Below are 13,219 nucleotides of genomic sequence, written 5' to 3' on the forward strand. Positions count from 1 at the left end.
TTAGCGCCCTTTGGGCATAGTTGCTAGCAAAGTCTCAGTTGCCAAATCTAATGGCCTCTTCACAGTCCTCCTTCTGGAGCTCTCCGCAGCTTTGGACAATGCCGAGCATCTTCTCTTGGTGGCTCTCTTCTCTTTAGCAACATGGACATTCTCTCTCTCCTTCTCTTGCCTGTCTGGCCACTCCTTTGTCTACCTTTCTTTGTGGCATCTCAAACTCCGCTCATCTAGAGCAGAACCCTTTCTCTGTTCCCCCACCCTACCCTCTTCCGAACTTCCCCATTTCCGTGGAGGACCTCACTGTCCTCCCAGTTACTCATTCTCACCACTTGGAAGTGTCATCTCTGCTTCCTCCCACACTCTTCACATATCCAGTCCAGCCAAATCTGGCCATTTCCTCCTTCCAAATGCCTCCTCTCCATATACCCACACTGCTGCTGGCACCCCGCTGCAGCCTCTCATCACTTTTCACCCAGACCTTTGCCAGTAGTCCTTAGATTGATCTCTCTGAGTCAAGTCTCTCCCCTCAGCTGCCAAAGTGATTCTTCCCCTGCTGGTGAGGGGGCAGAGGGGCTGAAGAGAGAGAGAGGAGATCACATGATTACTGTTGTGTGGGACATTGTGTGGAGCCCTTGAGATCCAAATACAAACAAGCTACATGGCCTCTACCCTCCAGTCCAGGACCTTATATTCTGATTGGAGAAGACAAACCATAAGAGGTGCTAGAAGATGGGGGTGGGGGCTCACTACAGGTATGGAAACCACTGGGAAGAGACTTGGGCCCCATCAAGAGAAGGCAAACATTTTCCTATCACAAGCTGAAAAAGCACGACTGGTGCATTCCCCATACTGAAAAATATACTCAGCAGATTCTTCTCTATCCTGCTTTCCCTTGACCCCTGCCATTACCCAGCAGGCTTTTCTTCCTTGAGTCAGTGTGTAAAACTCAGGGTCAGATGAAGGACCTCAAGTCCTTTCTGATGCGAGATGAGTCTCTATGATGCCGTTTTCATAGATTTTCTGGTCTCCCTGTCCAGAACATCATAAACAAGTGAGTTGTTCATCCTTTCAGAGAAAGTGACTGAGAAGCAAATATCTTTGGCAGAATCATATCACAAAGAGAAACTAGCCATAGGAAGAATAAGCATTAGGTAACTAAGGTCTTACTACTTGGGGTCCTTGCTTAGACTATTATGATGTCCTTTTTGGTTGGTTGGTTTGTTTTTATTTTTTTATTTAGAATATTTTTCCATGGTTACATGATTCATTACCCCCCTTTTCCTCCCCCTCCTGGAGCTGACAAGCATTTCCACTGGGTTATACATGTATCATTGTTCAAAACCTATTCCATGTTATTCACATTTGCAGTAAAGTGATCTTTTAACATCAAAACCCTAATCACATCCCCATAGAACTACATGGTCGATCCTATGTTTTTCTTGTGTGTTTCTGCTCCCACAGTTCTTCCTCTGGATGTGGAGAGCTTCTTTCTCATAAGTCTGTTGGGATTGTCCTGGGTCATTTGCATTGCTATTAGTAGAGAAGTCAGTTACCTTCGATTGTGCTACAATGTATCAGTCTCTGTGTACAATGTTCTCCTGGTTCTGCTCCTCTCTCTCTGCATCACTTCCTGGAGGTCGTCCCAGTTCACGTGGAATCCCTCCAGTTCATCATTCCTTTGAGCACAATAGTATTCCCTCACCAACATATACCACAATTTGTTCAGCCATTCCCCAATGGAAGAGCATCCCCTCATTTTCCATTTTTTTGCCACCACAAAGAGTACAGCTATGAATATTTTTGGACAAGTGTTTTTCCTTATTATCTCTTTGGGGTACAAACCCAATAATGGTATGACTGGTTCAAAGGATAGGCATTCTTACTATGTTCTTGTTTCAACCAGGTCTGAAGAAGCTCTCTGTTGTTCCAGGATTAAGACCCAAGTTCAAATCCTGCCATCACCCTTTATTAGTTGTGTGACCCTGGGCAGATCACTTATCTTCCTCATCTCTAAAAAGAGTATCATCATTGTTCTTCCCTCCCAGAGTTGCTAAAAGAATAGACACAAAGTACTTTATAAACTGTAAAGGGCTATTCAAATGTCTGTTGGTATTATTATTAGTGTTACTATTGTGGTCATTGTTGTTACTGTCATTGTGGTGGTGGTAATGATAATGATTCTCCTTGGAATTGGAAATGACCCTCACAATCACCCACCTCACCCCATAGTCTTCTCACTCTGGGTTGGCCCAGCAGCCTTTTCTGAAGACCTCTGAGGAAGGGAGGTCTTTCCCTCCCTCTCCCCACCAGCAGCCTGCTCTACTTTACCCAGCCATGAGGGTCTGGCCATTTTCTGGACCCAGATGTCCAAGTCTTCCCCTTTACAATTCCCACTATTGCTTCTAGTTTGCCCCTGTGGCCACGCACAGCCCAGATTGCTATTGGCTGCAGGGAGAGAGCTGATGGCTCCTGGGTCAGGCCTTGGCCGGTCTGTCTTCAGTGGGAACGAGGTGGGCCCTGAGTCAGCAGAGGGCGGCCAGATGCCATCGAGTTGGCATTGATTTCCTTGAGTGAAAAGCTCCTCGCAGGGATTATTTCGCCGGGCAGCTGGGCTGTGCTGCCACCTTCAACAAAGAACATCTTTCAGATCATTAAATGAAGCTCCTGTAAGGGCAGCACTTTCTGAAGCGGCCACCCCAGCCTGGCACTGGCCTTCAGCCCCGGGTGCGTGTGGCCTTGGCCCATTTGGGTCCTGAGGAGAACCAAGACGAGGCCTCGGGGCCGCCCCCCTCAAGGCTGCTCGCCTTCCTGCCAGCTCACCTCCCAGAAGGGAAGGGACGGAGGCGACTGGTTCCCAGGGGGTGTGCTCTGCGGACATTCAAGGGGGCTGGTTCAGCCCTCGTCAGCTTGGCTGGCAGCCTTTTCCCTCTTATTCTTTCCTAGCCAGTGGAACATAGTTCCTTTCTTCCTGAAACACATCTAACACTTGGGTTTACCAAGCACTAGAGCTAATGTATTTCATTCCATTCTTACAACAGCCATTCACGGTGCATGGTGGCACAGTGAACAGAGAGCTAGGCTTGGGGTGAGATGGACCTGGGTTCAAATCCTGCCTCTGACCTATACTAGAGGCATGGCTAAGGGCTTTTTAGCCTTTCATTGCCAAAAACAACTCTTTAAGATGGTGCTGGTGACAACTTGATACGATGTAGTGAAAAAGTCAGGGGACGTGGGTTCAAATTCTGCCTTTGATCCAACCTGCTGGGGCGTGTCCCTAAGACTCTTCTGGTCTGATCCTCTTTTCCCCTGTGCCGTCCCTGTCAGAGTTCATTTGCAGGTCTTGTTTTAAGTCACTTGGGGGTGCAGACGAGAAAACCCGTCTAACATGTCTTCCCGTGTCTTCCCCCGGCAGTGTTGAGCATCGGCGAAGGCGGCTTCTGGGAAGGCAGCACTCGGGGGCACATCGGCTGGTTTCCCGCCGAGTGTGTGGAAGAAGTTCAGTGTAAGCCGAATGAGAGCAAGCCAGGTAAGGAGACGCGGTGCCCGCGGCGATCCGTCTCCCTCCCCCCCAGCTGGGGAGAGCGTCTCAGGGCATCCCTGAGGCCAAGCACAAGGCTAAGGTCTCTCATCCACGTGCCGCAAGGGTCAGTGATGGGCGGCCGAGGAGCCGGCAGGGCCAAGGAAGGCCAGCAGGAGCCGCAGCGTACCGTATGTCCGCCAGGCACGCTCACCCGATGGGAGAGGCTTGGCGGCCGCTGGGTGTAACAGAGAGCTCTGCGGGCGGCTCAGGGAGGCATGTATCGAGCCCGGCTGCTTCCCATAAATGGACCTCTGGGTGCTTTCAGAGTCAGGGGGCCTCCGAGTTTCCCAGGCGGCTCAGCTCTTCGTCCTCCCTCTAAGTCTGCGTCTGTCCTGGCCTTCGAGCGCTTTCTTCTCCGCATTTGCCGGTGGGATTCCCACCCAGAAGGGAGGTCAGCCCGTGGCCGCTTCTGGCATGATCCCAACCTAGACGCGCAGGGTGTGTGTTTGGGGTTCCCAGCATTCTCCAGGAAAGCCGCCGCAGTGCGTCCTTGGCTTTCCCTTCCCAGCCATCTGGACACTTCTTCACGCGGGGCGGGCCGGCCGATGCTTCCTCCTAAATCCGAGGGTCTCCTTCTGCGTGCCGCACGCAGACACGTATGTGCCTGCGTGCTTAACACGCGTGCCGGGGGTGCGTTCTGGGCCGATTCGGTGCTTGGAATCTGACCCTTTCTCTCCCCAAATCGGGCGGCCTCCTCATTGGTGATGTAGCGAATAGCAGCAGGCCCGGCCCAGGAACGTGTGAACTGGCTTAGGCAGTTTAGGGCACAGGTGGCCCTGGCGGGGCACGTTGCCTTCCGTGTCCTTATTGGCAAAAGGAAGATGACGTGAGATTCGAGTGAAATAACGTGCAAACACGAAGCACTGTTGGAGCCTTAGCATTAGTGTTCCGTTCTCACCTCCAGAAAGGCCTTCTGGTACTGGCCCGGGAGTCAAAAGCTCGCGTTCAAGTCTAGACTCAAACACGAGGCTGGGCGCGTCACCAAATAATAGCACCTCCGGTACACAGTAGGCACTCTATAAATGCTGATTCCCTTCCCATCCACTTCAAGCTCTGGTGGCTCCCCAGCCAAACGCTGTTCCCTCCACGACAGGCTTATTTGAGGCGCTCACCAGCTTTCTGCGCTATTTCTGCCCTCCAAGGCAGGGTTGGGCTTCAGTGGTGGCATCTGAAAGAGGCCCCTCGTTCTAACAGGGTGGATGGACCGAAAGGGGAGCCCAAACAGAGCCAGGATTCACTTTGGGAGGCTTTAACTGGGATGCGAGAAGGACCTTCTAGTCCTGACTCCTTGGTGTTCAGGGAGGAAAGTGGGGCCCAGACAGGGAAGACTTGAGCCAGTAAAGGAGTCCAAGCCTTTCCCCAGCCCCAGGCTTCCCCCGGGGCCATTCTGTGTGCCTCCTGCACTCTCAGGGCCTAGCGTAGGCAAGTGAGCAAAATGGAAGCCCGGCCAATGCCTGTCAGAGTGAACGTTCTAGATGGGAGGCTTTCCTGGGACGCCCCACTCAGCTCTTCACTCGCTTTGGAGTTGATGGGATCCCTGTTACTCGACACAGACTCCCGGAAGGAGTCATCCGGACCTCTGGCCGAGGACTCTCCCCTCCCCGAGGTCGCCAGTGGCCTCTTCACTGCAGGCTCCGAGGGCTTATTCTTGGTCCTCCTCTGCCTTGGCCTCTCTGCAGCCTTCTCGCATGCCCTTTGCCTTTCCTCAGTCATCTCTACTGGACTGTCGCCCATCTCCTGCCCGTACACATGGGCATCACCCACACGTGACTTCTTTGTTGGTGGAGGGATTGAAAGGCCTTCCTCTAGGGAGCTTCGCCTGCCTCGTCCAGCCAGCCATGAAACAGAAATGCCCGGTCTCCTCGGCTCGGATATTTTATGATCGGCTCTCCCCCTCGCCCTTCTTTACTTGCCCGATGAGGGAGTCCTCGGGCCCTGTATCCCAGTGTCCATCCTCCGGCTGTCCCCTCGGGGAGGTCCTGCCTCCCAGCGTCTGTCCCCTCGGGGAGGTCCTGCCTCCCAGCATCCATCCCAGCGTCCATCCCCACAGCCATCCCCTTGGGGAGGCCCTGCATCCCAGCGTCCATCCATCCAACTTTGAACCTTTGCTCTGGATCTTAGTTATTCTCTTTTAAAAAAGGACTTACTTCCATCGTAGCATTAATACCTTGTATTGGTTCTAAGGCAGAACAGTGGCAAGGACTAGGCCAGGGGGTGAAGTGACTTGCCCAGGGTCACACAGTGAGGAAGTGCCTGAGACCTTACTTGAACCTGGGACCTTGTTGCTCTACGCCGGACTCTATCTGCACCAAGTCACCCAGCTGCCCTCAGCCTCAGTTGTTCTTATCAGGGAGCACACCAGGACTGACCTCCTATCCTGCATTCTCTGTCCACCACGGCCACATTCTTCTTTCTCTCAGCCCAAGAACAATGACGTCCTCCGTCCCAGACTCCCCTCTCCTAGCCTTCATTTCCCCATCCTGCTGGGCAGCTCTGTGAGGGCCGGAGAGCCCCCTTCAGCGTGGGGATCCCCCTGGGGGTCGGCCATCTTCCTGTTGGTAGCCCTTGAGTCCCTTTTCTCAGGCCTCATCTCTGTCCCTCTCTGGTCCGGCCGGCCCCGGCAGGCATGACCCCCGGCTGTCCCCTCAGCGCGAGCTCAGGGCGAACAGAATGAATCCTCTTTGCCCCCAGCTAGGAAGGTGGCTCTCCTTCCAGGCACGTGCCTTACCCTGTGGCGTCACCCTCCCCTCCAGCCGCCCCCTGGGCTCGAGTCTTCCTTCAGGGTCCTTCTCCCTCCTCTGAGCCCCTCGTCCTCCCTCTCCAAGGCCCTGGTCTTCCCCTCACCCTCCCGTGTCCGGGCTCTTCCTCCTCCCAGCCCATGACCGAAGCAGGCCTCCCAAAGGTGAGGGACTCTCTCTCTCCAGCGCCTTCCATGGCTCCCTCTTGGGATGGAAGCTTTGAAAAGGCCCCGAAGGCGCGCCGAGCCGTCCTCCTGAGAGGAAACGCAGCCGGCCGAGGCTGGCATTTGGGGCCCCCACAGTCTGGCTGCGGCTCACCTTTGAGCCTGACTTCACTTCGCTTCCCTCCACACGCAGGCTCTCTTCCAGCCAAACTGGACGACGAGCTGCCTGTGCCCAGCTCACAGGATTCTCTCCCTCCTCCGTGTCTTCACACCAGCCCTCCTCCATGGCTGGAAATCGCAGCTCCTCTGCCTTCCCATCCAGACTCAGTCACGTGCCGCCTCCTACCCGAGACCCTCCCTGCCCCATCCCGTTCCCCCCAGGGCGATGGCTGCCCCTCCCTGATCTCTGCTGGGTGGTGCCCCCCCCCCCCCCCCCCGGTGAGCCTGGATGGCTCCTCCTGGCTCGTTCCTTGCCCCATCTGGGCTGCCCTGTTGAGCTGCTCCCAGTCCTGGCCTCGGACCGTGCAGCCTCCCTGGCAGAACTTCCCCTGCACATCCCACTAGCTTTCATTGTGGTCCACGGCAAGAGCTGAGTTAGTTCAGTTTCTGTGAGTTCCAAGAGCCAAATGCGTTGTTGAAAGCTAGCGTGGTGCCAGCCTCCCCCTTGTTATGAGGGGAGACAGCCAGGCCTTCTCCCCTGTGCCCTCTGTGGTCCGCAGCCTTTAAGCCTCAGACATTCGGCCGGCGTGTGCTCTGCCAGGCTTTACCACAGAAGAAGGACCTCTGAAGAGCCGGGACCGTGGCCACATGTTTTGAAAGTAAATTTCCATCTTAGAATCAATGTTTATTGGTTCCAAGGCGAAGAACTGTACAGGGGGGAGAGGGGGCTTGTCAATGACTTGCCCCAGATCGTGCAGGCAGGAAGCATTTAAGGCTGGATTTGGACCCAGGACCTTCCGTCTCCAGGCCTGGCTTTCAATCCGCTGAGCTGGGCAGCTTCCCTGGTCTCATTCTTTCTTAAAGGAAAACATCCATAGCTTTTCTATTGAGTTTTGATTTTTCAAAAATAGATGAGAAGAAACAGGCCTTAGGAAGAGGAATAAGCCCAGTGTGGGGCACACAGCAAGAAAGAAGCCCCCCCTCCCCACCCCCATTGGAAGCAGGTAGAACAACAGTGACCCTCTCTTCTCTCGGGCTCTAGGGCTGATCATCTTCATTTTATAGCTCAGTGGATCAGATAAGCTCAGAATTCTGAAGGACTTGAGCAGCTCAAATCTGGCTGGATCTTCTACTGCTTAGACTTCATCATGGGGCCAACCAGAGGGAAAAGAGCTGAGAGGGGTGCGTGCGTGCGTGTGTGTGTGTGTGTGTGTGTGTGTGTGTGTGTGTGTGTGAGAGAGAGAGAGAGAGAGAGAGAGAGAGAGACAGAGACAGAGAGAGACAGAGACAGAGAGACAGAGACAGAGAAAGGGAGAGAGGGAGAGAGACACAGAGAGAGAGAGACAGAGAGACAGAGAGACAGAGAGACAGAGAGACAGAGAGAGGGAGACGGAGAGGAAGGTAATAGCCCCTCCAGTCATTAAGGAAGGCCATCACGCCCTCCTGCTCCATTCCCAAGCCTCCCCAGAGATGTAGTCAGTCATCCACTTCCTATACGTGTCTTCAGCGCTTATTCTGCCTTGAGAATGATCCTGAGTGTTAGTGTTGTGAGGACGTAGACAAAAGGACGAGTTCCTTCCCCCGATAATTAGATGGTACGAGCTCATGATCCTCCACCATATTGGTTGCCTTGCTCTGGCCACTCTTCACCATTTCTGTACATCTTCCCCCAAGTGATGCCCACACGTGATCCTCACCATACACAGCCCAGTGTTGGGGGTCCGGCACACCACACTGCCAGTTCTCCGGAGGTTGCCTGCTGGGGGTCGAGCATAGTTTCTGGGCTTCTGGGGTCATACATACGTCTGGAGCTGGAGGGGACCTCAAAGGCCATATCCTCCAACTCTCCCACCTGTACTGAGTTCTAGAGCTGAGGAAACCAAGGCCCAGGGAGAGGTTGTCACTAACCTGAGGTGACCCAGGGAAGTGAGTAACAGAGCCTTGAACCTGGGGCTCATGACTCCAAAAATAGTAGGAAAGTCCAATGCCCTTTTCAGGGCTCCAGCACTGAGCCTTGACCCTGGCACATAACGGGGTTTTTATAAAAGCCTCTTGACTGTGACTTCGATGCAGCTCAAGACTGAATTAATTTATTTTTGGCCACTATATGACAATGTTGACTCCTGCTGAATCTGGAGTCCACTAAAACCCTGGGATCTTTTTCAGATGATCTGCTTCTAGCCATGCCTTTATTGTTATGGACTTGCTCTAAGTGTTTACAAACTGATTCCCCAAATTGTGTCCAATACTTGCCATTTGTCAGCATTATATCACATCCCATTCGATTCAGCCCACCAGTCTTACCTGCCGAGGCCTTTCCAGACCCTGGCCTGCATCCAGCTAGTTCACCTTCTCCCACCTTTGTGTCATCTGCAAATTAGAGAGACTGCCGTCCATCCCTTTATCCAAGAGGAAGATGGGGAAGAACACAGGAAGTCTGGCTCTGGTCCTTCTGTCAGTCCCAGATTCCCCTTGTGGTGCTGCCATCTAGCTCCCGTCTTTCTATGGCATCTGCAGGAAGAGCATGCATGATTCTGTGCAGGGCTTTCTGCCAGGGCCAGCTCTGCTCTCTCCACAGCATTCTTGCCATGGAACAGGCAAACACAGTCCAATCTAAATGAGGATCCCTTAAAGATCAGACACTTTGCATGGAGTCTGGAGAACCAGATTCAAATCTCACCTCAGATACTTACTAATTGTATGATCATAGCTGTCAAGGGGAATAAAGGAAGCAGAACCTCATAATCCCATCCTAGTCATTTTCTGCTCTGCACTCCAGTCACAAGTGTGCCCTGAAGAATGCCATTGAATGTAGCATTCCTCTAATGCGTGCATTACCAGCCTAGAGAGAGTAAATTAGCCCAAGTGTTAGCGTCCCTCCTCCCGTCCCTTCACGTGGGATGATTTGTGGGAATCTTGCAGGAGGAAATCTGTGGCGCCCCTTTTAAGAAGATTGCCCTTAAGAACTCTCCTGGGTCAGGGGAAATGAGGTCTTACATTTCCCTAAGAAATCTTTAAGAGGACCTTTTGTTCATCACCCGACACGCCTTGGAGGGGGACCAGCCTGGGAAGAGCTTTTAGGCCAGGGGCTCACCTTTCCATCTTCTGTCATTGGCCTGGAGGCTGGAAGAGACCCTCCAAACCTCCCCATGTTCCAGATGACAAAGAAAACAGAGGCTCCAGGTATTTCCTTTGCAGTCTTTCAGGCAGGTCGCTGGGATCATAGCCTGGACCTTCTGACTCCTAGTCGAAGGCTGTTTCCACGAGGAAAAGGCTGTGAGCGATGGCAGAAGGTCTTTGATTTCAGAGGGAAACATCGGATCTTGACTTTGCATCTCCTCCTCCTCTCCCAAAGGTCTCGAGTAACTGCTGGATGCCCTCATTGCAAATATATTTCCAGGCAGGGCTTGGCTGAGCCGGAGACTTGGTGATTCTGCCATCAGGCCCTTATTAACTGTACGCCCTTGGGCCACAACCAGGTGTAAGAGGGGACTAATAACCTTTCCCTTGCTTTATGTTGATTGAAATGGGAGCTGGGAGGTCACAAATGCACTTCCTGCTCCAAACTAAGGTAAATAGAGCCATGTGGAAAGGGGATCTTGTTATCTGGGATGGGGACTCTGGTATTTATCTGTACTCCGAAATGCAGGTCCAGCTCTCCTGAGCCAAGGCAGGGACATTGTATTTGATGGCGAGACCCCCAGGCGTGGCTCTGGTGGGCTGTGTCCCTTCTCTGCTGACAGTGCCACGGACAGCTTTGAGCTCGTCTTTGGAGGAGACTTTGGATCATTTGTGTCTGGGACCCCCAGGAGGGGAGGGCCTCCCTAGGTCTCCCAAGGCTTGTCTTTTTGTAAGTGCTTTGTCTCCTCCCATCTCAGTGGGCAATCGGGAGGCCCCATAGACTGATGAGAGATAAGCAAGCTCCCTTGCCCTGAGGCTGATGTCCAAGAAGGCCCCTGATCCTCAGCTCTTAGAGTCTTTGGGTGGATTCCAAGTCAGCCTTTGTGTTTATTTTGCCACATAATCATCCAGCATCCTGAGAGCCCTTGAAGCATATTGTATCATTCAACACTACAAATTGCAGCTGTTTCTAAAACCGCTGGTAAACAGGAAGGCACTTCGGGCTTTGTGGGGCAGCCTCGTTGTCTTGGGCCTGTAGGAAGACAAAGCCCGTGCCTCTGCTTCTCCGACTGGCACCTCCAGAGTCCCTCCTGCCTTCTCTTGTAGCCAGTTATCTATCAGAGGCTGGCTGGCCATTCTCCCTCACGCCCATACTGGTAGGAATGCTGCAGACACTTTGTAAGCTCCTCCCCCCCCCCAGACATGGTGGATGAGGAAGGATAATGGGGGGGGCGTATTTCAGAAGGTGTTTTGCATTTTTTCCTTCATGATAACAAGCAAAAGTCTACCCAGTTGTTAGCAAAACTTTCCTTGGGAAAATGGGTTGGGGGAGGGAGAAGACTTCCAAAAACCAATCTCTTGTGATGGTTCCCATTGCATAAAATTTAGATGGTAAAATGCAGCCTTTGGTGAATGAATCTGTCAATCAGGAACCATTTATTTTCTTTTTCTTTTCTTTTAGTTAATTGATTAATTAAGAAATTTTTTCCATAGTTACAAGATTCGTGTTCTTTTCCTCTCCTCCTCCTTCTCCCCTCCCATAGCCAACAAGCAATTCCACTGGGTTTTACATGTGCCACTGATCAAGACCTGTCTCCATATTACTGATAATTGCACCAGGATGATCGCTTAGAGTCTACATCCCCAGTCATGTCCCCATCAACCCATGTGATCAATCATGTTTTTCTTCTGTGTTTCTGCTCCCATAGTTCTTTCTCTGGATGCGGATACTTTCTTTCTCATAAGTTCCTCTGGATTGTCCTGGGTCATTGCATTGCTATTAGTAGCAAAGTGAGTTACATTCAATTGTGCCACAATGTATCAGTCTCTGTATACGATGTTCTCCTGGTTCTGCTCCTTTCACTCTGCATCACTTCCTGGAGGTTGATCCAGTTGACATGGAATTCCTCCAGTTCTTTATTTCAGGAACTATTTATTAAGCACCTACTATGTACCAGGCTAAAAAGGAGGGCAAAAAAAAACTGTTTCAAAGATCTTCTACTATTCTGGGGGAGGCATCATGTAAATAATTAGGTTCTACAAGATTGGTCATCAATGAAAGGTCTTCTTCTAGGGGAAGGCTTTGGCCATTGGAGAATGGGAGGGACAGGAAAGGCCTCCTAGGGTTCAATAAAGTAATGTGTAAAGAGCTCTTTGACCTTGTGTTAGAGAAGATACTGATGTTGTGGATTTATCTTAAATGTACATCCTGCTTCTTATTTCTTTGGGGCAGGGAAGAACTGGCTGCTCATTCTTAACCTAAATGATGCAGATAGCAGGGCACCCTTGTAGGGGTGTCTATGTCCTCTCCCCCTAAATCATGGTGTTTCTACTGTCGCATGGTGGGCTGAGGCACAATGCAGGAGAAAATATTGTTTCTATGTTTGAATCTTGGCTCTGCTGCATGCTACCTGCATGACCTTAGGAGAGTCCCTTTTTCCTTTGGACCTTTCTTTTCATCATATGAAAATAAAACACAAAAAACCCCAAGAATCTCTGCAAAACCTTGCAGTGTGCAGTCCCAACATTGTTCTGGGGATCTGATGGAATCCTCTCTGAGGAGGGGCCTTGGGACATCTTCCAGGCTCTAGAAACATCAAGACTCGAAAAAAGAAGAGAGACACAATTCCTTGTGGCCTGTAGAGGCAGGGGCTCTTCCAGAAAGACTAGGTTTGGGTTGTGGGACTCCCCGATTGTCCTGTGCCACCAGCTTTGGCTCATCTGCGTCTTCTTAGGTCATTGCCCTTTTATCATTTATCATCTTGTGAGCATCTCTCATCCATTCCTGTAAACTGATCCAAATGTGAGTTCCCTACTGGTGTATTTTTTTCTGGCATTTTCAGAAAGTCCTGCTGGGCAGGAACTGAGAGATCAGAAAGTTTAGTTTCCCTAATTTTACAGAAGAGGAAACTGAGGTCAAGGAAGATGGATGGCTTTTCCCGACCTCACATAGGTAGTTAATGACAGAGCTAAAATTGGACTGGACAGTAGAAAGAATCCCAGATTTGTAGTCAAGGACCTGTGTTCAAATCTTCTGTATCTGCCACAGAAAGTGCCATTGTTGTTGTTGTTCAGTCATTTCAGTTGGGTCTGACTGTTTAAGACTTTATTTTGGTGTTTTGTTTTTTTTTTTTGTCAAAAAGGAGAGTGGATTGCTATTTCTTTTTCAAGCTCATTTTACAGATGAGGAAACTGAGATAAACTGTGTTGAGCGACTTGCTTGGGGTCACACAGCTAGTAAGGCTGGTTTGGAACTCAAGTCTTCCTTGCTCCAGGCCAGGTGCTCGCTATTCATTGTGCCACCCAGCTGCCTCACTTAGGACCTGTGCAAGCTCTCTGGTTAGTCGTCTCCCTATAAAAAGAGAGGTTGGCAGTGATGGCTTCTAAGGCCGTTTCTCTCTCTCACACACACACACACACACACACACACACACACACACATACACACACGTCTGTGGCCT

At 51.4% G+C, this 13,219-nt stretch overlaps 1 protein-coding gene across 10 annotated transcripts in view; it reads left to right on the plus strand.

Annotated features, from left to right (window-relative positions):
• Window positions 1-13,219, plus strand: part of SHANK2 (SH3 and multiple ankyrin repeat domains 2) — a 433,543-nt gene that overhangs the window by 106,788 nt on the left and 313,536 nt on the right. For all 10 annotated transcript variants that reach the window (XM_056801156.1, XM_056801157.1, XM_056801152.1 and 7 more), the window contains exon 4: window positions 3,410-3,523. In XM_056801156.1, the coding sequence (XP_056657134.1) occupies window positions 3,410-3,523 (114 nt within the window). The remainder of the gene's footprint in view (window positions 1-3,409; window positions 3,524-13,219) is intronic.

The sequence above is a fragment of the Monodelphis domestica genome, chromosome 6 (genome assembly GCF_027887165.1).
Source record: "Monodelphis domestica isolate mMonDom1 chromosome 6, mMonDom1.pri, whole genome shotgun sequence".
In the NCBI taxonomy this organism is placed as follows: Eukaryota; Metazoa; Chordata; class Mammalia; order Didelphimorphia; family Didelphidae; genus Monodelphis; species Monodelphis domestica.